The sequence below is a fragment of the Coregonus lavaretus genome (assembly GCF_964263955.1).
Source record: "Coregonus lavaretus genome assembly, chromosome: 24".
Lineage (NCBI taxonomy): Eukaryota > Metazoa > Chordata > Actinopteri > Salmoniformes > Salmonidae > Coregonus > Coregonus lavaretus.
Window position 1 is genome coordinate 19,110,272 of NC_140011.1, and position 21,319 is coordinate 19,131,590.

Below are 21,319 nucleotides of genomic sequence, written 5' to 3' on the forward strand. Positions count from 1 at the left end.
AACATTAAAAAAACAAATTAACAATGAGGATCCCAATTAAGATAATAACAATAACAACAAATTCCTCCAGTCATCGTTTTGATTCGATGGTGTAGCTGGTCTGGCAGTACCCAGGCGAAAAGCCCCTTAAGCCACTCCCCAGCTCTCAGCAGATTGGCTGCTGTACTTCCTGTCACAGAGTGAGGCTGCTCCCCTCTGCTTACATCATAGAGGGACGTAGGATAGTACCCCAGAGAGAGTCAAGAGAAGGGCGAGCAGCCAGAGGGGGGAGGGCGAGGGCTGGGCTCCAAAGGGCGAGGCCGAGTCGGAGGTGCAGGAGCACACCTCGTAGCCATTTTCGGCGTGGTCGGCGTGGTGCTGCCCGTGTAGCCGCGTGTTAGCCGTGTTATTGGCCTCTGTGGCTGGGGAGTCCGACTGCATCTCTGTACACACCAGCCAGTCCTTTCCTATGGGCCGTGGGTACCCGGCCTCCACCTCCATATCACTGCCTACCACACGCCAGTACTCCTTCCCCTTGAAGAAGTATGAGGAGCCTTAGTGAAAAGAAGAGGACAAAGAGGCTGCATCAGTGAGAAAGAGGGTGTGATGATGATTTATTTTGCTATGCTAATACATCAATGTCGCTTGATTCTGTCGCGCTGTTTTCCTACCAGTCCCTCTCTCGCTATTCACCAGTTCATTTTTCCACAACAAACTCTCCTTCTCTTCCTCTCTCATATGTATTCTTTCCCCCCCTCCTTAATCTCTGTCATTCCCTGTCTAGCTGTCTCCTCTCTCTCCAAGCCGCTATCTCTCCCTCCCTCGCTCTCATCCTCCCTAGCACCACCATCTCTCCCTCTCTTTCCTTCCCTGTCACCACATCCACCTCTCTCCGCACTCTTTCTTCCTGAGGTCTTTGATGTGCTTCCAGTTCCCAGGCCCCCAGGGTCCACGTGTATGTATGTATGTATCCTCTTGTGGCTCAGACTGTCATTTGTGCGTGTGGCCTGTGCTCACACACACATCAAACAGCTCCGAGCAGGACCTCTAGAGTTGGCAGCGGTACAGAGCCCAGCACATGACGAAGGAAAGCGCTTACATACACTCAGCCACAGGAGTCGCTACAGGGGAGAAAGGATCTAACTGGCTCATGTGGAGACTGGGCTGGAGCTGGCCATGCGTGTGTTTATGCACTGTAGAGTGAGTGTGTAAAATGGCTGTGTGTGCTACTGAAGAAGGGGTTTTGATAACTTGTGGTCACTATACTGTTTGCATATGTTTGATAAGCTGTTCTATGTGTTTGTAGCTACAGTATATGCTTGTTTGTGTGTGTGCTTGAGTTTGTGTGAGAGGTGAGGGCTGTATACTGCATGTGTGCTTTGTTGGGATTTGATTGACCAATGTGTCAGACTGTGAGTGTACTTGAATTACTGTTAGACTGGCCCTCCACTGCTTAGGGTCTGACTCTGAAATAGGCATGAATAGTGCTGTGCAATAGCTGGGACATGATGCCCTAGCACCATCCTGCACACACAGACACACACATCTCAGCTGCAGGCGATTGCTGCCATGACAACCCAACAATGAAAACACGGGCTCGGCAATGGAAACACTATGGTTGCATCCCAAATGACACCCCATTCCTTATACAGTGCACTACTTTTGACTAGAGCCCTATAGGCCCTGGTTAAAAGTAGTGCACTAAATAGGGAATAGAGTGCCATTTGGGACACTGACCTATAATTCCCAGACCACACTCCAGATCAAAAGACAATATCAAATGACATGTTAGGGGCCGTCTGCATTGAGGGCTTTAGAATGCACAGCGGCTCCACCAGGACGGTGGTTTAGGCAGGCTTGACTGATCAATGACCTGGGCTGTTTTTGACTAGATTAGTCTCCAGTCTGAGAGAGTTAGAGGGCAGGGAGGGTGGAGACGAAAAGGACCCAGTGTGGGCTAGTAGTGGATATACTGTAGAAGTAGACCTGTCAGGACCCTGAGGGCAGGCATGAATGACATACACTCAGGTACTCTATTATTTTTGTGTTCTTTTTTACTACTGCTTCCATTATTTTGGTGTACTGTCAAGTGTAGTGTACTGAATGTGTAAGAATTTCAGCTTGTATTTCGTTTTTAGAAGTGAGCTATATGTGTATATGGAGTGTGTATTTTAGAGTAAATGTGTATGTTTAGCATGTTGATCTGTGTGTGTGTCTGTCTAATACTCACCGTCAGACCATCGCATGGCGTCGTCTAGTTGGGGCGGGACCCCCTTCCACAGTGTGCTGTCTTTGGGGTAGCCCTGATCCATACGCCGTAGATGGTCGTCATAGCGCCAGTAGCGGTTGTCCTTGAAGAAGTAAGTCTTGTAGTTGTGGAGCCACACGAAGGCTGCGTCCACGCCCTCCATAGGCAGGCCGAAGTCACTGATTGGCCGAGGATAACCCTCCTCCACGTTGTTGTCCTTGAATATCCAATACTTCAGTCCTGAGGAGGCGGGACAAAGGAACGTCAATCAACGAGAGTGAACTGGATCGCTTGTTTAATTTAATAACTCAACTGAATGAAAGTGACTTGTGATTAAATGTGTTTTGTGATTAAACTATTCAATTGACTTTGAAATACAGACAGAGATATATACACTACCGGTCAAAGGTTTTAGAACACCTACTCATTCAAGGGTTTTTCTTTATTTTTACTATTTTCTACCTTGTAGAATAATAGTGAAGACATCAAAACTATGAAATAACACATATGGAATCATGTAGTAACCAAAAAGTGTTAAACAAATCAAAATGTATTTTATATTTGAGATTCTTCAAATAGCCACCCTTTGCTTTGATGACAGCTTTGCACACTCTTGGCACTCTCAACCAGCTTCATGAGGTAGTCACCTGGAATGCATTTCAATTAACAGGTGTGCCTTCTTAAAAGTAAATTGTGTGGAATTTCTTTCCTTCTTAATGCGTTTCAGCCAATCAGTTGTGTTGTGACAAGGAAGGGGGGGTATACAGAAGCCATATTTGGTAAAAGACCAAGTCCATATTATGGCAAGAACAGCTGAAATAAGCAAAGAGAAACAACAGTCCATCATTACTTTAAGACATGAAGGTCAGTCAATACGGAACATTTCAAGAACTTTGAAAGTTTCTTCAAGTGCAGTCGCAAAAACCATCAAGCGCTATGATGAAACTGGCTCTCATGAGGACCGCCACAGGAATGGAAGACCCAGAGTTACCTCTGCTGCAGAGGATAAGTTCATTAGAGTTGCCAGCCTCAGAAATTGCAGCTCAAATAAATGTTCATGTCACAGACACATCTCTACATCAACTGTTCAGAGGAGACTGTTCAGGCCTTCATGGTTGAATTGCTGCAAAGAAACCACTACTAAAAGACACCAATAAGAAGAGACTTGCTTGGACCAAGAGCAATGGACATTAGACTGGTGGAAATGTGTCCTTTGGTCTGGAGTCCAAATAGGAGATTTCTGGTTCCATCCGCTGTGTCTTTGTGAGACGCGGTGTGGGTGAACGGATGATCTCCGCATGTGTATTTCCCACCGTAAAGCATGAAGGAGGTGGTGTTATGGTGTGGTGGTGCTTTGCTGGTGACACTGTGATTTATTTTACTGGGCCTCCTGTAGCACAGTTGGTAGAGCATGGCGCTTACAACGCCAGAGTTGTGGGTTCGATTCCCACGGGGGGCCAGTATGAAAAATGTATGCACTCACTAACTGTAAGTCGCTCTGGATAAGACCGTCTGCTAAATGACTAAAATGTAAATGTGAAATTCAAGGCACACTTAACCAGCATGGCTACCACAGCAATCTGCAGCGATACGCCATCCCATCTGGTTTGGGCTTAGTGGGACTATCAATTGTTTTTCAACAGGACAATGACCCAACACACCTCCAGGCTGTGTAAGGGCTATTTTACCTAGAAGGAGAGTGATGGAGTGCTGCATCAGATGACCTGGCCTCCACAATCCCCCGACCTCAACCCAATTGAGATGGTTTGGGATGAGTCGGACCGCAGAGTAAAGTAAAAGCAGCCAACAAGTGCTCAGCATATGTGGGAACTCCTTCAAGACTGTTGGAAATGCATTCCAGGTGAAGCTGTTTGAGAGAATGTCAAGTGTGCAAAGCTGTCTTCAAGGCAAAGGGTATTTGAAGAATCTCAAATATATTTTGATATGTTTAAATTTTTTTGGGTTACTACATGATTCCAAATGTGTTATTTCATAGTTGATGTCTTCACTATTCTATAAATGTTGAAAATAGTAAAAATAAAGAAAAACCCTTGAATGAGTAGGTGTTCTAAAACTTTTGACTGGTAGTGTATTTTTTTCACAGGTTTTACCAAGAAGTGTAAGAGGTGTCCTTGTTTTGTGCTTTAGTAATCTTGATTATATTTTAAACCCTCTGTCATCCATAAAACCGTCAAAACACCCTCCAAAGCCCATGATGACACATTAAAGTAGCAATCAGCAGTTGAAACAATAACAAAGTGTATCCCCACCCCTGTTTTGGTAAAAAAGCTGAGGGATGCAGCTGGAGAAATGTAACCACTGAAATTCAAGGAATGACCATCCATGATATCACATTATAGTTTTAACCATGTTTTGAGGCTATATGGTGTTTACATTTACTTTGTTTACAAACATTAGAGTGAACCAAGCTTATATTTTGGGTTCTGATGGGGTACATTATATTCTTCAAGAATCAATGGGTCCAAAAATGGATGTAGCATGATAGACCTCTTTTCATGTGTTTCTCAGAACACGTTCGTTTGACCAGCCCCAACATATGAAAAACCTTTAAATTACAACAAAACACTTCCTTTCATAGTTAACATAACATAGTTGGTATAATACCTGGACCTCCCTGCCTCCACCACGACCATGACTGAGTTTATGAGTTATGTACCTTTGAAGAAGACGATCTTGTGGTCCCCAGGTCTCTCGTAGACAGCGTCCACACTGTCCAGGTTGGTAGGCAGGCCTCTCCAGAACCTGTGGATCTGAGCCGGACGCAGAGACACCAGGTGCTTCTCCCGCGTCAGACGCCAGAAGTACTTCCCTAGGAGGAAAATAGAGAAAGTAGAAAGTAAAGAAAAGTAGTAAGAAAAGAAAAAAGAGGAAATACAAAGTAATTCTCTCTCTTTAAGTGTTTGTATGTACAAGATTGTGCACTGTACGTGTGTACAGTAGTGAGTGTGTGTTTGTAAGCCCCTCTAGGGCTATCCCTTGTCTTGGGAGTGTGAAGGTGTGTGTGGAACTCTGAGAGTATGCTTGGCTGGGTTCTATATTGATCGCAGGCAGAGCCACACTCTGTTCTCTCTCTGTACCTTTGAAAAAGAAGGCCTCTCCACGAATCTGGGCCACTGCATCGAAGTGACTGGTGCACCTGTTAGGGGCATCTCGTGCCGGCCTAAGAAAGAAAGAAAGAAAGAAAGAAAGAGAGAAAGAAAATAATTAATTGAAGAAACTAAGACAGAATGTACACCAAACAACTTCTCTATCCCCAGTCAGACGTAATGTGTGTACGTGTCACTAATATGTGTGCAAAACGCCCATGCACACTATATTTGTGTGTTTATTTACTGCGTATGCGTGTCAATTAAAAAACAAGCCAAACATCAGAGGAGATGTTATCGTCCTGACGCAGGAGACCGAGGTCCTCACACACATTATCCCAGTGCTAACGACCGAGTTAAGCGCCTGACGTGTCCTGGCTGCAAATGACGAGTCAATTACCACGACAGGGCTGCTTTTGTGAGACGCTACTCGCCTAGATCCTTATTAACAAAGATTTCTATTCAGGGCTTATTAACAGAGGAGCTGCGCAGAGACGACTATATTAGTGACCTTTGTCAGGCTAAATCCACCTTCTCCACACATCATCCAGCAAGATGGAGTGGAGGAGAAATGAGAAGGGAAAGCTACACAGGGGAGAAAAAAAGTGAACAGAAAAGAGGACAAAGTATCCACTTGCTACGAGTCAATTATGAAAATCTATTATTTGTTCGGTGCTTCTGTTCTGACACTTGGTGTTGAGTGCTGTCATCTGGAGACTGGGTGTGGTGTAAATGGATTCATTTTGTACTCTGAGCACACACTCGGCTGTATTTTACTGTGACTGGGGAACAAGGTGAAATAAGGACTGCTATCGCTCACTGCTGCGGCATTGTGACAATGTCCAAATTCGCTGACCTCCAGGACAGATAGACAACTGAGGGAGAGAAAATAGGTCTGGAAGTTTCTGAGCTTCAGTTTGGAGGTATACAGGGGTGTGTAGATTTAATGTGTCTGCCTATGTGTCCATGTGAGTGTGTGAGTATATGTGTGTGTGTGTGACTTACGGGACAGCAGATCTGTTCTCAGGGAGGTCCAGTAGTACAGGTGGGTCAGCGGTCTGGGAGGGATCATCAGGACGGGCCGTATGAGACACTGAATCTCTCACCCCTGGGAAAGATGAAAGGGCAAGGGTCAAGTCAACAGCACCTTGACACGCAACCCCACATTCAGATATTCAAAACATAGGCTGCGTTTACACAGGCAGCCCAATTCTGATATTTTTTTCACTAATTGGTCTTTTGACCAATCAGATCAGCTCTTTTGCCAATAATTGGGCAAAAGATCAGAATTGGGCTGCCTGTGTAAACGCAGCTATACAGCCCCAGCATGATTCAACATGTTTTCTCCCTCCTTCCCTTCCTTTTCTCTCTCCATCTCTCCCCCACTCTCTCACCCTCCCTTTCTTCTTTGTCCTACCTTGCCCGCTAACTCAAGTCTCTTCCCTTCTCCCCCAGCCCCTTATCCCCTCTCACCTATCAGTCTTCCTCTCGTCGCCCCTCAAGTATCTGTCTTCCTCTACTCTCCTCCCTCTCTCAGTAGCATGGCACGAGGTGATAAGCAGGGCCTGTGCCACAGGGATGACCAATTAAAGCCCTCTCTCCACTCCCTGCCACTGTAACCAGCAAGCTAATTAAATCAATAATCCCTGCATATAAACAAATACATTTTGCTTCCTGTGTCGAGGCCTTGGGTTTCCTGCTCTGTACCGCCGTGTTGCGCTGAGTGATGGGCGGCCACGTCCCACTAGGAATCATGGGTAATTATAGGAGACATTTGCAGTGAGTGGTTGAGGGGTGGTGGTGGGTGGGAGAGCGGGCGGTCTGCACCTGTACATTAGACAGCTAATGTATATCTCTAGGATTTTCCGCACAGCATGTGTACATAGAAGGGATGGCAGGATGCCAGTCCAGTGATCGGTGTCTAGTGTAAGTGGGGTAGGCGTGTGGGGGGGCAGGTATAGAAGAGTTATGGAGAAGTAGCAAGAGGTGTTCAGATGTGTGGAGCGAAGGATAAAGATGACTGAAATAGGAAAGATTGGTGGAGAGGAGAGTGGAGAGGGAGATGACTGGAATATGTGAGATGGAGAGGGGGAGAAGAGAAAGAGAAACGTTGGTTATAGTAGAGGAAAGCTGGAGAACGTACCGTAGAGCTGCCAGACACGGACCTTGTCCTCATAGGGGAGGTCGTACTTGAGTGGGTCCCCCACAGGACCCTGGTAGTACGGCCTCATGATGGACTCTATGGCTGAGGTGTGGGCCAGGCCAATAGCATGACCAAACTCATGCACTGCTACCGCAAACAGATCCATCCCATGAGATTCTGTGGAGAGAGAGCAAGCGAGAGGATAGACGTGAGAGAGATAACAGTGAGATTTCTCCATCCATTGAAGCAGAGAAAAGCTTTAATAAAGCTTTCGTATCATGAACACACCCCTCACTGATAGACAAGACAAGACAGAAGAATGTTGTGTTGGACTGACCTAGTAAGCCTTGGCTTGTGTGAACCGGAGTGGCTAATAGGAGCAGGAGCCTATTGTGACATGATGAGGTAGGACCCAGGAGCAGAAAAGAGAACCAGACGAGGAACCAGTGGCTTAGAATAAACGTAAATATTTTACTGGGAAAAAGTTCAAAAGTAGGTTTAAAGTAAAACTGGGAAAACAACAAACCCTAGGGCTCAAAAACTTAGGAGACAAATGCACACAGCAAACTAATCAAGCTTCTGCAAAGGGTAACAGAAAACACACCTCTTAAAAGGGAATCATAATTAGTAATAGAAAACACCTGAGTGTCATAATAGTCTTTAGGGCAGTCTCTGCCGCCCTCTGGTGACAGGTGGGACAATGAGAGTACCCCCCTTCTAGGAGCGGCTCCAGCCGCGGATCCAGGGTGACCACCAAGTCATTGGTTGAAGTCCCTAACAAATTCCGGGTCCAGGATGTCCGGGCAGGCACCCACGCCCGCTCCTCGGGCCGTAGCCCTCTCAGTCCACCAGGTACTGCAGGGTGCCCCGGACCCGACGTGCTTCCAACAGACGACGGACAGTGTAGTCCGGGCAGCCGCCAACAAGTTGAGAGGGTGGAGGGGTAGGTGTGGGGGGAGAGAGGGACTGGTCCTTACAAGCTTGAGACATGGAAGGATGGACAGACTCTCATTAACCTGGGGAGCTGGAGACGATAGGTGACCGGGTTGATGCGACTCAGAATCTTGAATGGTCCCATGTAGCGTGGAGCAAGATTCCGAGAGTCCACTTTTAAGGGGAGATCACGGGTGGGCAGCCACACCCGTTGACCCGGTTAGAGGAGCCGCAGGGGCCTTCGGTGCCGGTTTGCCTGGTGTTGTTGTCGGACAGAGGAGTGGAGCAGGGAGGAACGCGCTCTAGTCCAGGTGCAGCGAAATCGTTGAATGAACGCCTCTGCTGAGGGCACCCCCGCTTCGGCCTCTTGTTCAGGAAATGGGGGGGGGGGGCAACCCGAACTGACACTTGAACTTGGGTAGTGCGATGAAATGGGCTGCCTTGGAGAACCGATCGACGACCACCAGGATAGTGGTAAGCCCTTGGGATGGAGGTAACCCCGTGATCAAGTCTAGGGACAGGTGGGACCAGGGCCAGTTGTGGATGGGCAAAGGTTGGAGCAACCCAGCCAGGTCGCGAGGACTTGCTTTGGGCACGGATGGAGCAGGTCGTAAGAAAGGATCTCACATCCTCAATCATGTTGGGCCACCAGAATTTCCGCCTAAGGAACTCCAGTGTCTGATTAACCACTGGATGCCCAATTAATTTAGAGGAGTGTCCCCATTGTAGTACTCGAGAACGGGCTGTTAGTGGGACCCCCACCGGGGTCAGGTTCTCGGGTCTGAGCTTGTCGGACCGTGGTCTCAAGAGCTCCCGGTTGCCTACATCATATTTGCGTTCCACTGGCGAGAACCGCTTGGAGAGAAAGGCACATGGGTGCAGTTTCCTGTCCCCCTCGTTCCGCTGTGAAAGGACCACCCCTGCTCCGGTATCTAGGGCGTCCACCTCTACCACGATGGGACGAGCAGAATCAGGATGAACGAGGATGGGTCTGGAAGTGAAACGTCCCTTGAGCCCCTCGAATGCCCTGTCAACCTTGGGTGTCCAGCAAAACTGGGTCTGGGATTGACGGGTTAGGGCTGTGAGTGGCGCTGCCACCGCACCAAAGTTGCTTATAAAACATCTGTAAAAATTGCAAACCCGATGAACCGCTGGCATTGTTTGAGTGAGGCGGGACGGGGCCAGTCGGTGACCGCCTTAACCTTTACGGGGTCCATTTAGATGCCGGCGGTAGAGATAATGTGGCCCAGGAATGAGACTTGGCATATGTGGAACTCACACTTCTCGATTTTGATGTACAGCTGACTCTGCAGGAGGCATCTCAGGACTTGGCGGACGTGCAAGATGTGTTCAAGAAGGGTCTTGGAGAAGATCAGGATGTCGTCGGGGGAAACAAAGACGAAATGATTCAACATGTCCCTAAGAGTCTCATTGACCAATGCTTGGAAGACTGCCGGTGAGTTCAATAATCCGAATGGCATGACTAAATAATCAGTGGCCACTAGGGGTGTTAAAGGCAGTTTTCCATTCATCGCTCTCCCTGATTCTCACCAGATTGTAAGCGTAGCGGAGGTCCAGTTTGGTGAAGAATTGGGCCCCTTGGGCAAGCTCCAAGGTGGAGGACATCAGGGGTAGGGGGTAACAGTTCTTAATCATAATCCTGTTCAGCCCTCTGTAATCGATGCAGGGACACAGACCCCCATCCTTCTTTCCCACGAAGAAGAAGCCTGCGCCGGCTGGGGATGTTGAGGAACAAATTAAGCCTGCCTCCAGCGACTCCCGGATGTAGTTGTCCATGGCTGCTGCTTCAGGGGCCTAGAGGGAGTAAAGACGACCCCGGGGAGGGGTTGAGCCAGGTAGGAGCTCTATAGCGCAGTCATATGGTCGATGAGGAGGGAGGGTGGCGGCTTGCCTCCTACTGAAGGCTTCCCAGAGGTTGAAGTATTCGGGAGGGAGAGGGGAGAAGTCTTGGGCTTCAATGGATGCAGGGTGACGCGGAGAGCCTCTTAGTGGGGGTCTTAGGCATTTAATCTGGCAGTTATTTCCCCAGTCTAGTAGGTGTCCCGTTGGCCAGGAGAATAGTGGGTTGTTGTGCTAGCCAGGGGTACCCTAGGATAAGGGGGTTCTCGGGAGCAGTGATCAAAATAAATCTAAGAGTCTCTGAGTGGTTCACCCCGACCTGCAGTAGAATGGGCTTGGTCTGATATTACACCTGGCCGGAGCCGATGGGGCGTCCATCTTTGGCCTTGAATCTGCAGAGGGATGGGGCATTTCATGCAGAGGATTTGTAATTCTCTGGCGAGGTCCTGATCAATGAAATTATCCGCGGCCCCGGAGTCCACGAAGGCTTGAATATGGTGCTGATGGTTGTCCCAGTGTAGGGTCGTGGGTAGTGACAGACGGTGACTGGGTAGCCTGGGAGTCACTGCACAGCTCATCAGGGTCTCCCCTTGTCCTGGCGAGCCCCTGCGTTTCTCGTAAGCTCTGGGCATGTAGAACGGAGATGGCAGAGATCTCCGTAGTAGAGGCAGCAGCCTTTCCGCATGTGCCTGTCGCGTTCCTGTGGGCTCAGACATGTGCGTCCCAGCTGCATGGGCTCATGAGTGCTGGGCTCGGGGAGCTTGGGGTATTCGGGAAACCGGCATACTGGGATGCTGTCAAAGGGGTGCTGTCTCACTTGCTCTCGGATGCGGTTGTCGATCTTGATTTCCAGCGTTATCAGGGACTCAAGGTCCTCTCCCAGTTTCCGAGAGGCCAGTTCATCTTTGATAGAGTTAGACAGACCCCGGTGGAAGGCGGTGACCAGTGCCTCACTATTCCACCCACTCTCGACGGCGAGGGTGCAGATCTCAATGGCGAAGTCGGCCACTGGTCTTCTCGTCCGCCGACTGGGTGGTCGAAGACTCGTCGCAACTTGGAAGTGAAGGCTGTTAGCAAATCAAATTCTATTGGTCACATACACATATTTAGCAGATGTTATTGTGGGTGTAAAGAAATGCTATGGAGCTGCAGGATGGTGGCTGCTGTTCCCACACCATCGTTGCCCACACCAGGGCTTTGCCCGAGAGTAGAGAGAGGATATAGGCGATCTTGGCCCGATCGGTGTGGAACGAGGAGGGCTGTAGCTCGAACACCAGAGAGCACTGAGTGAGGAACCCCTTGCATCTTGCCGGGTGGCCATCATACTGTTCGGGGGCTGGGATCTTGGGTTCCCGGTGCAGGTTCCCTGGGGCATCTACGGCGATGTCTGGAGCACTGGGACTTGGGCAGTGGCTCCTCCTGGGTTGGGGGTGTGCAGTGGTTGGAGGGAGTCGGTAAGTGCCCGGAGAGTCTCTGATATTTGGGAGAGTTGTTCTTGCTGCCGCCCCAGCAGTGCTCCTTGGTGGGTTATAACGTTCTTGATCTGGTTGATCTCTGCTGGGTCCATGCTGGAGGCAGAAGCTTGCTGTGACATGATGAGGTAGGACCCAGGAGCAGAGAAGAGAACCAGATGAGGAACCAGTGGTTTAGAATAAACATAAATACTTTACTGGGAAAAAGTTAAACAGTAGGTAAAAGTAAAACTGGGAAAACAACAAACACTAGGACTCGAAAACGTACTCGGTAGACAAACATACATGGCAAACGAATCAAGCATCTACAAAGGGTAACAGAAAACACACCTCTCTTAAAAGGGAATCATAATTAGTAATAGAAAACACATGAGTGTCATAATAGTCTCTAGGGCGGTCTCTGCTGCCCTCTGGTGACAAGTGGAACCATGACAGGTCTCTGCCGCCCTCTGGTGACAGGTGGAAGCATGACGCTTATCTCCTGTTTCTGTAGCGTGAGGCAGTACACCCCCTGGACAGGACGCTAGTCTATTGCAAGGCCTTACTCCCAATCGATCTTCTTAATGCTGAGTGTCAAGCAAAAAGCAAATACTTTTTACAGTCTTTGGTACGACTCGGCCGGGGATCAAACTCCCAACCTTCCAATCTCAGGGCGGACACTTAGTTTTTTTCTCTTACTTCTGAACTCATCTTCATATAGTTACAGTTAAGAGGAGTGGCAGACAGGCACAGAGGCTTTTAATGCTTTTGGGGACATGGTGCAGAGAGATAGCTATGGAAATGCAGTCTGTGCCATGAGCTGTCAGTCACAGAGGAGCATTGAGGGACACCTGGAGAGAGTGCAGCATGCTAGAAATACCTCTTCTCTCCTCCATGCTCCTCTGTGACTGACACAAAAACAAAACCTGTTCGTCTGGCTCTGCTAAGCGAGACTAAGAGTTTTAACCTGTGGCTGAGAGATTTCAATTGCGGCTCCACCATCCACCAAAGTCAGTGTGGTGTGTGTGTGTTAGCTTGCCACAGCTAGCTAGGTTCCCTGGCGCTGTGTGTGTGGCTAGCTTTAGATTAGCACAGGCTTGGCTGCGGCTCAGTGTCATGCTCAAACACAGACAAATGAGAGAGTTGGTGATAGATTCACTCCTGGTTAGTGCAGCCACCAGAGCGATTAAAGTCCCAATACATGTTGTAATCTACAGGAGCACATTGTGCAGAAATGGAATGGAGAAATGGTGGAGAAGGAAGGGAGGGAAGGGAGGAAGGGATACAAGGATGGAGGGAGGTCATGGTACCATGGTGCCATTTCATTTACAAGGAGTATGCAGTGTGGAGGAGTTAGCGTCTGGGCTGGGATGGGTAGCAGCAGGGGGTTACAGAGAGAGGGAGAGAGAGCGTGCAGGCCAGATGGAGTCTGTCTGTCCCATTAGATTTGGGGATGGGACCCCTTTCTAAAAGCAAGCCACAGGTGTCCAGAAAAGGGTGCTGCTGGGAATGCTTTAGGAGTCTGTGGAGGATGATAGTAAAGGCTGTGTGTGTGATGAGAGGAACAATCCCCTATTCCCTCTTAGAGTCCTCTGTACACGGACTACAGCAAGTTCAGCCTTGTGACTATTTACTCAGCCAAAATGCTATCAGCTTTGTGGAACCTGACTCCATGCCCCTGTGACCATCTCTAAATATGAATAGGGCTCCATTCCGATGTCTCTCTCCACTCCTCAGGAGAGGGCTGCTGTTCCTCTGTGGTGAAGGCATACAGCCTGTTTGGCCATGGGGTGCACCCTGGTCCCCGAGGAGCCAGTCAGCCAGAGCAGGGAGACTAAATGACTGGCTGGCAGCTTGATAATGTGGATGAGCAGAGTGGAGCAATTTCCTCCCTCTAACGCTCTCTCTCTCTCTCTCTTCCCCTCTCCCTCTCCCTCTCCCTCTCCCTCTCCCTCTCTCTCTCTCTCTCTCTCTCTCTCTCTCCCTCTTTCACACAAACATGAACACACTCAAGCGTGCACACGCACACAGGCACGAATCGAAGCCAAATTGCGAAAGCCATCAAAAACACACCTGCTTAATGAGCCTTTTGTTTCGTCCACCGTAAGCAGTCTGCATTAGCGAGCAATCAGGGGCGAGATAATGAATAAAAGCAATCTGTCTGCTGTCAAAACAAAAACAGCCTTCCCCTGGCTCCACTTATGTGTCCCGGGCCCCAAGAGCCTACCCTGGCCACCACATTGGATGTCACCCCTTACAATCAACCAGTGGGGAGCAGAATGCTAGCGAACTTAAATGGAGCATTCAGCATTCTTCTAGCTCCGCTGTTCTCCAAATGTCCATTTTAAATTCAGTGCTAATTACACACATTAGCAGATGGCCCTCAAAGGGGGGAAAGTTCTAAGGTCCTGACAAGAACAATACACTGGGAGATGTTTTCAGAGAATAGGCAAGGGGCGAGAGAAAAAAAGGGTGAGAGGAAAAGCAATTACTCAAGTCTTATTCCTCTGATAACGTCCATCCTTCTTAAGAAGATTAGGGCCCTGGAAGCCTACTGAACCACCACGTTTCACTGCTAGCTCCTGACCTTACAAGTTTACAACCTCTCCAAAGATTATCGTCTTGTTGGAAAGTTGCAGCAACAACAACCCACTCCAATATCTAGGATACTGGGAAAAAAGCAAGGGCCGGGCCTTGAATCCTGTTACAGACTGACAGAAAAGGACCTAAATGAAAGAAGCACCTGCATGGCTCGCTATTATGACAGAAAACTAGGGACAACTAGTTAAGGTTTAACTCCCTTTTCTAACCCAAAGCACCAACAATGTTTTCATTACGCATGTCAAAGAACACAATCCTTCAGTATCGTAAACACAAAAATAACCATAACACACATACACAACACTTGCCAAGGTTAGGCATTGGTGTCAGTTTTAGTAAGAGATTTTTTAGGTTAGTATCCTACTGTGTGGAGGGACTAAGAGTCGCTGTGTTGACCCTACGGACTGTGAAGTTGAGAAGAAATTAAGAGATGTTTCATTAACTGGCTTTCCTGCGCCTCGGCCACTCACGTCTGCCACCAGAGAGTCAAGGCAAACACGAAACGCAAACAAACACAAATAAATCCAAGCGATGAAGGAGTAGGAAATTATATCAGAAATCAAGACGGTGGTTTGGGGTGTTTATTCGTTTCAGTAAAAGGGTTCATATCATAAGCAAATACTGGCGCGATCTCATTCCCTGTGTGGGTTGAGAAGGGTAAATCATAATATTCATCATCATCATTATCCTTCACTTCCACCTCCTCCTCCTCATCATCATTTATTAATGCAGTGTGCCAATGATGTGAAATGGCTTGGAGAGAGGCTGGATTTTCCAATCATCTTCCTTCACTTTCTTCCACATCATTGAATCCAACCCTCCATCCGCCAACCCTCTCAGTGTATTCCCCTGACCCCTACCGCCTCCCTCCTCCCTCCTCCCTCCCTCCCTGTCTGCTCCACCTGCCAGTCCCCGTGTAGGCAGCTGCTGCCTGCCTGCCCGGCCTGGTCAGGCCTGGTGGGAGCCCTAATTGGAGCAGACTGAGCCGCTGTCCAGGAGCATATGGCCCCCAGGCCTCCTGCAGGACAGAGGGAGACCAGGGCATGGCCTGGCAGCCTGGCCCCATCACCAGGCATACAAGCTGGGCCAGTCTGGATCACACAGCCCCGCTTCTCTCCTACCCCCACCTCCTACCCCCCACACTGAGGTCTGGGTCCCACAAGCAAGCATAGAAGGCCCTCGCTCGTCTGGCATTCGGCAAATCAGATCATGACTTGCTTCCTGTTTAAAAGCAGAAGCTGAAAAAGGAAGTACCCGCGATTCACTTCGTTGAGAAATGGTCACCAGAATCAGAGGTTATGCTTCAGGACTGCTTTGCTGGCACTGATTGGAATATGTTTAGAGACTACACTGATAACATCGACGAGCTAACCACCTCCATCACCGGCTTATTAGAAAACGCATCGGCGACGTTGTATCCACGGTGAGGGTTCGCTTCTTCCCCAATCAAAGGCCCTGGATTAACACCAAGGTTGGCATTAAACTAAAGAGCAGGGCTACCGCACACAGAGCTATCGCAGACAACCCTGATGCTACGGCCGAAGAGAGGAATAAGTACAAGAAGGCCCGCTATGATGTCTGCAGAGTCATCAAACGAGTAAAATAAAACTATAGGAAAATGGTGGAATCATATTACACAGGCTCCGACGCCCGCCACATGTGGCAGGGGCTACTGTCTATTACGGATTACAAAGGAAGACCCAACCCCTCCTCAAAAAACCTACACTCGATCCCTCCGATGTCAACAACTACAGACCAGTATCCCTTCTTTCTTTTCTCTCCAAAACTCTTGAGCGTGCCGTCTCTAGCAAACTCTCCTGCTATCTCTCTCAGAATGACCTTCTTGATCCAAACCAGTCAGGTTTCAAGACTGGTCATTCAACTCAGACTGCTCTTTTCTGTGTCACGGAGGCTCTCCGCACTGCTAAAGCTAACTCTCTCTCCTCTGCTCTTATCCTTCTAGACCTATATGCTGCCTTTGATACTGTGAACCATCAGATCCTCCTCTCCACCCTCTCCGAGTTGGGCATCTCCGGCGCTGCTCACTCTTGGATTGCGTCCTACCTGACAGGTTGCTCCTACCAGGTGGCGTGGCGAGAATCTTTCTCCGCACCATGTGCTCTCACCACTGGTGTCCCCCAGGGCTCAGTTCTAGGCCCTCTCCTATTCTCGCTATACACCAAGTCACTTGGCTCTGTCATATCCTCACATGGTCTCTCCTATCATTGCTACGCAGACGACACACAATTAATTTTCTCTTTTCCTCCTTCAGATAACCAGGTGGCGAATCGCATCTCTGCATGTCTGGCAGACTTATCAGTGTGGATGTCGGATCACCACCTCAAGCTGAACCTTGGCAAGACAGAGCTGCTCTTCCTCCAGGGGAAGGACTGCCCGCTCCATGATCTCGCCATCACGGTTGACAACTCCATTGTGTCCTCCTCCCAGAGTGCAAAGAACCTTGGCGTGACCCTGGACAACACCTTGTCGTTCTCCGCTAACATCAAAGCAGTGACCCGATCCTGCAGGTTCATGCACTACAACATTCGCAGAGTGCGACCCTACCTTACATAGAAAGCGGCACAGGTCCTAATCCAGGCACTTGTCATCTCCTGTTGGCTGGGCTGCCTGCCTGTGCCATTAAACCCCTACAACTTATCCAGAACGCTGCAGCCCGTCTGGTGTTCAACCTTCCCAAGTTCTCTCATGTCACCCCGCTCCTCCGCACACGCCACTGGCTTCCAGTTGAAGCTCGCATCTACTACAAAACCATGGTGCTTGCCTACGGAGCTGTGAGGGGAATGGCACCTCCTTATCTTCAGGCTCTGATCAGACCCTACACCCAAACGAGGGCACTACGTTCATCCACCTCTGGCCTGCTAGCCCCCCTACCTCTACGGAAGCAAAGTTCCCGCTCAGCACAGTCAAAGCTATTCGCTGCTCTGGCACCCCAATGGTGGAACTAGTTCCCCCACGATGCCAGGACAGTGGAGTCATCCTGCCATCCAGGACCTCTATATCAGGCGGTGTGAAAAGAAGGCCCATAAAATCGTCAAAGACCCCAACCACCCAAGCCATAGACTATTTTCTCTGCTGCTGCACGGCAAGAGGTACCGATGCATCAAGTCTAACACCAACAGGCTCTTGAACAGCTTCTATCCCCAAGCAATTCGACTAATAAATAGCTAATAAAATAGCTACACGGACCGAGTTTACCTTATATCTTTATTGACTGTTTATTTCAGTATTTGCACTCTCTCTATGCACACTCACACACACTGTCACTCCAACACACACACACAAACACTCACTCCATCATTTGCTCAGTAACACATTATTAACACATACAGTGCATTCGGAAAGTATTCAGACCCCTTCACTTTCTCCACATTTTGTTCTTACAGCCTTTTCCTAAAATTGATTAAATAAAAATGTTTACTCATCAATCTACACACAATATCACATAGTGACAAAGTGAAAACAGATTTTTATACATTTTTGCAAATGTATTAAAAATAAAAAAACTTTACTTAGGTATTCAGACCCTTTGCTATGAGACTCAAAATTGAGCTCAGGTGCATTCTGTTTCCATTGATCATCCTTGAGATATGTCTACAACTTGATTGCAGTCCACCTGTGGTAAAAAGATTTGGAAAGGCACACACCTGTCTATATAAGGTCCCACAGTTGACAGTGCATGTCAGAGCAAAAACCAAGCCATGAGGTCGAAGGAATTGTCCGTAGAGCTCCGAGACAGGATTGTGTCAAGGTACAGATCTGGGGAAGGGTACCAAAAAATGTCTACAGCATTGAAGGTCCCCAAGAACACAATGGACTCCATCATTCTTAAATGGAATAAGTTTGGAACCACCAAGACTCTTTCTAGAGCTTGCCACCTGGCCAAACGGAGCAATCGGGGGAGAAGGGCCTAGGTCAGGGAGGTGACCAAGAACCCGATGATCACTCTGACAGCGCTCCAGAGTTCCTCTGTGGAGATGGGAGAACCTTCCAGAAGGACAACCATCTCTGCAGCACTATACCAATCAGGCCTTTATGGTAGAGTGACCAGACGGAAGCCACTCCTCAGTAAAAGGAACATGTGTCAGGTTTGACGTGTATGCAGAAAACGAAGTCAAGCGCAGGACACCGAGCGACTGGCAGACGTACTTTACTAAACACAGTAATGAAAGTACAAAACAACAAAAACCTCCAAACAGGGAGGAACAACACTAGCATACAACAGCACTGTCGACCTAACGGAGAACAATCACACACACCAAACAATTGAGAGACAGGGGTATAAAGGGAATACAATCAACACTAATGGGACACAGGTGTACACAATACAGACCTATCTAGACAAACACCGAAACATAGATCGGTAGCAGCTAGTACTCCGGGGACGACGAACGCCGAAGCCTGCCCGAGCAAGGAGGAGGAGCAGCCTCGGCTGAATCCGTGACAGTACCCCCCCCCCCCCTTGACGCGCGGCTCCAGCCGTGCGCTGACCCCGGCCTCGGGGACGGCCAGGAGGACGCGGAGCAGGGCGAGTCGGATGACTCCGGTGGTAATCCCTCAACATGGAGGGATCTAGGATGTCCCTCCTAGAGACCCAGCACCGTTCCTCCGGACCGTACCCCTCCCACTCCACGAGATACTGCAGGCCCCCCATCCGACGCCTCGAATCCAAGATGGAACGGACTGAGTACGCCGGAGCCCCCTCGATGTCCAATGGGGGCGGAGGAGCCTCTCGTACCTCACTCTCCTGGAGTGGACCAGCTACTACCGGCCTGAGGAGAGACACATGGAACGAGGGGTTAATGCGGTAATTAATGGGCAGTTAGCATACCTCGTTCAATATCCTCAGGACTTTAAATGGCCCCACAAACCGCCTACCCAGCTTCCGGCAGGGCAGGCGAAGGGGCAGGTTTCGGGTCGAGAGCCACACCCAATCTCCCGGTGCATACACCGGAGCCTCACTACGTTGGTGATCGGCACTCGCCTTCTGCCGCCTGATAGCCCGTTGCAGATGGACATGCGCAGCGTTCCATGTTTCTTCCGAGCGCCGAAACCACTCGTCCACCGCAGGGGCTTCGATCTGGCTCTGATGCCAAGGTGCCAGGACCGGCTGATAACCCAGCACACACTGAAAAGGCGTAAGGTTAGTGGAGGAGTGGCGGAGTGAGTTTTGGGCTATCTCCGCCCAGGGGATATATCCCGACCACTCCCCCTGCCGGTCCTGGCAATAGGACCTCAGAAACCTACCCACATCCTGGTTCACTCTCTCCACCTGCCCATTACTCTCGGGGTGAAAACCAGAGATAAGGCTAATCGAGACCCCCAGACGTTCCATAAACGCCCTCCAGACTCTAGAGGTGAACTGGGGACCCCGATCAGACACTATATCCTCAGGCACCCCGTAGTGCCTGAAGACGTGTGTAAACAGGGCGTCAGCAGTTTGTAGGGCTGTAGGGAGACCTGGCATAGGAATGAGATGGCAGGCCTTTGAAAACCGATCCACAACGACCAAGATCGTCGTGTTCCCCTGGGAGGGGGGAAGGTCCGTGACAAAATCCACCGATAGGTGAGACTACGGCCGTTGTGGAACGGGGAGGGGTTGTAACTTCCCTCTGGGCAGGTGTCTAGGTGTCTTACACTGGGCGCACACCGAGCAGGAGGAAACATAAACCCTCACGCCCTTAGCTAAAGTGGGCCACCAGTACTTCCCACTAAGCCAGTGCACTGTCCGACCAATACCAGGATGACCAGAGGAGGGTGACGTGTGAGCCCAATATATCAATCGATCACGAACCTCGAGCGGCACGTATTTCCGACCCTCTGGACATTGTGGGGGAGTAGGATCGGTACGTAACGCCCACTCGATGTCCGCATCAACCTCCCACACCACCGGTGCCACCAGACAAGACTCCGGAAGTATGGGAGTGGGCTCAATGGACCTCTCCCCTGTGTCATATAGTCGGGACAGGGCGTCTGCCTTAGTGTTCTGTGACCCTGGTCTATAGGTGAGCTTAAACACAAATCGGGTAAAAAACATAGCCCACCTTGCCTGGCGAGGGTTCAGCCTCCTCGCTGCCCGGATGTACTCCAGGTTACGATGGTCAGTCAAAATGAGAAAAGGGTGGTTAGCCCCCTCAAGCCAATGTCTCCACACCTTTAGGGCTTGAACCACAGCCAACAGCTCCCTGTCCCCCACGTTATAATTGCGCTCCGCCGGACTGAGCTTCTTAGAAAAGAAAGCACAGGGGCGGAGTTTTGGTGGCGTACCCGAGCACTGAGACAGTACAGCACCGATCCCAGCCTCGGACGCATCCACTTCAACTTGGAACGCCAAAGAGGGATCCGGATGTGCCAGCACCGGAGCCGAGGTAAACAGGTCCTTCAGATGTCTAAAAGCCCTGTCCGCCTCAGCCGACCACTGCAGACGCACCGGACCCCCCTTAGCAGGGAGGTAATGGGAGCTGCTACCTGTCCAAAGCCCCGGATAAACCTCCGGTAGTAATTGGCAAAACCCAAGAACCGCTGCACTTCCTTCACTGTGGTGGGAGTCTGCCAATTACGCATGGCTGAAACGCGGTCAATCTCCATCTCCACCCCTGACGCGGACAACCGATGCCCCAGGAAGGAGATGGACTCCTGGAAGAACAGACATTTCTCCGCCTTCACATACAGGTCATGCTCCAACAGTCTACCAAGCACCCGACGCACCAGGGACACATGCTCGGCGCGTGTAGGGGAGTATATTAGAATGTCATCAATATACACCACTACACCCTGTCCATGCAAGTCCCGGAAAATCTAGTCCACAAACGATTGGAAGACTGAAGGAGCATTCATTAAACCGTATGGCATGACAAGGTACTCATAGTGACCCGAGGTTGTACTGAATGCTGTCTTCCACTCATCTCCCTCCCTAATGCGCACCAGGTTGTACGCGCTCCTGAGATCCAATTTTGTGAAGAATCGCGCCCCGTGTAAT

General features: G+C 49.6%; 1 protein-coding gene across 1 annotated transcript in view; it reads right to left on the reverse strand.

Moving 5' to 3' along the window:
• Positions 1-204: 204 nt before the first annotated feature.
• LOC311099452 (matrix metalloproteinase-17-like) overlaps positions 205-21,319 on the reverse strand; it is a gene marked incomplete at its 3' end in the record, with an annotated part of 95,393 nt that continues 74,278 nt past the window's right edge. Inside the window, exons 5-10 of the mRNA XM_084140135.1 lie at positions 7,478-7,654; positions 6,340-6,442; positions 5,326-5,408; positions 4,905-5,057; positions 2,210-2,467; positions 205-533 (exon numbers count right to left, since the gene is read on the reverse strand). Of these exons, the coding sequence (XP_083996261.1) occupies positions 205-533; positions 2,210-2,467; positions 4,905-5,057; positions 5,326-5,408; positions 6,340-6,442; positions 7,478-7,654 (1,103 nt within the window). The remainder of the gene's footprint in view (positions 534-2,209; positions 2,468-4,904; positions 5,058-5,325; positions 5,409-6,339; positions 6,443-7,477; positions 7,655-21,319) is intronic.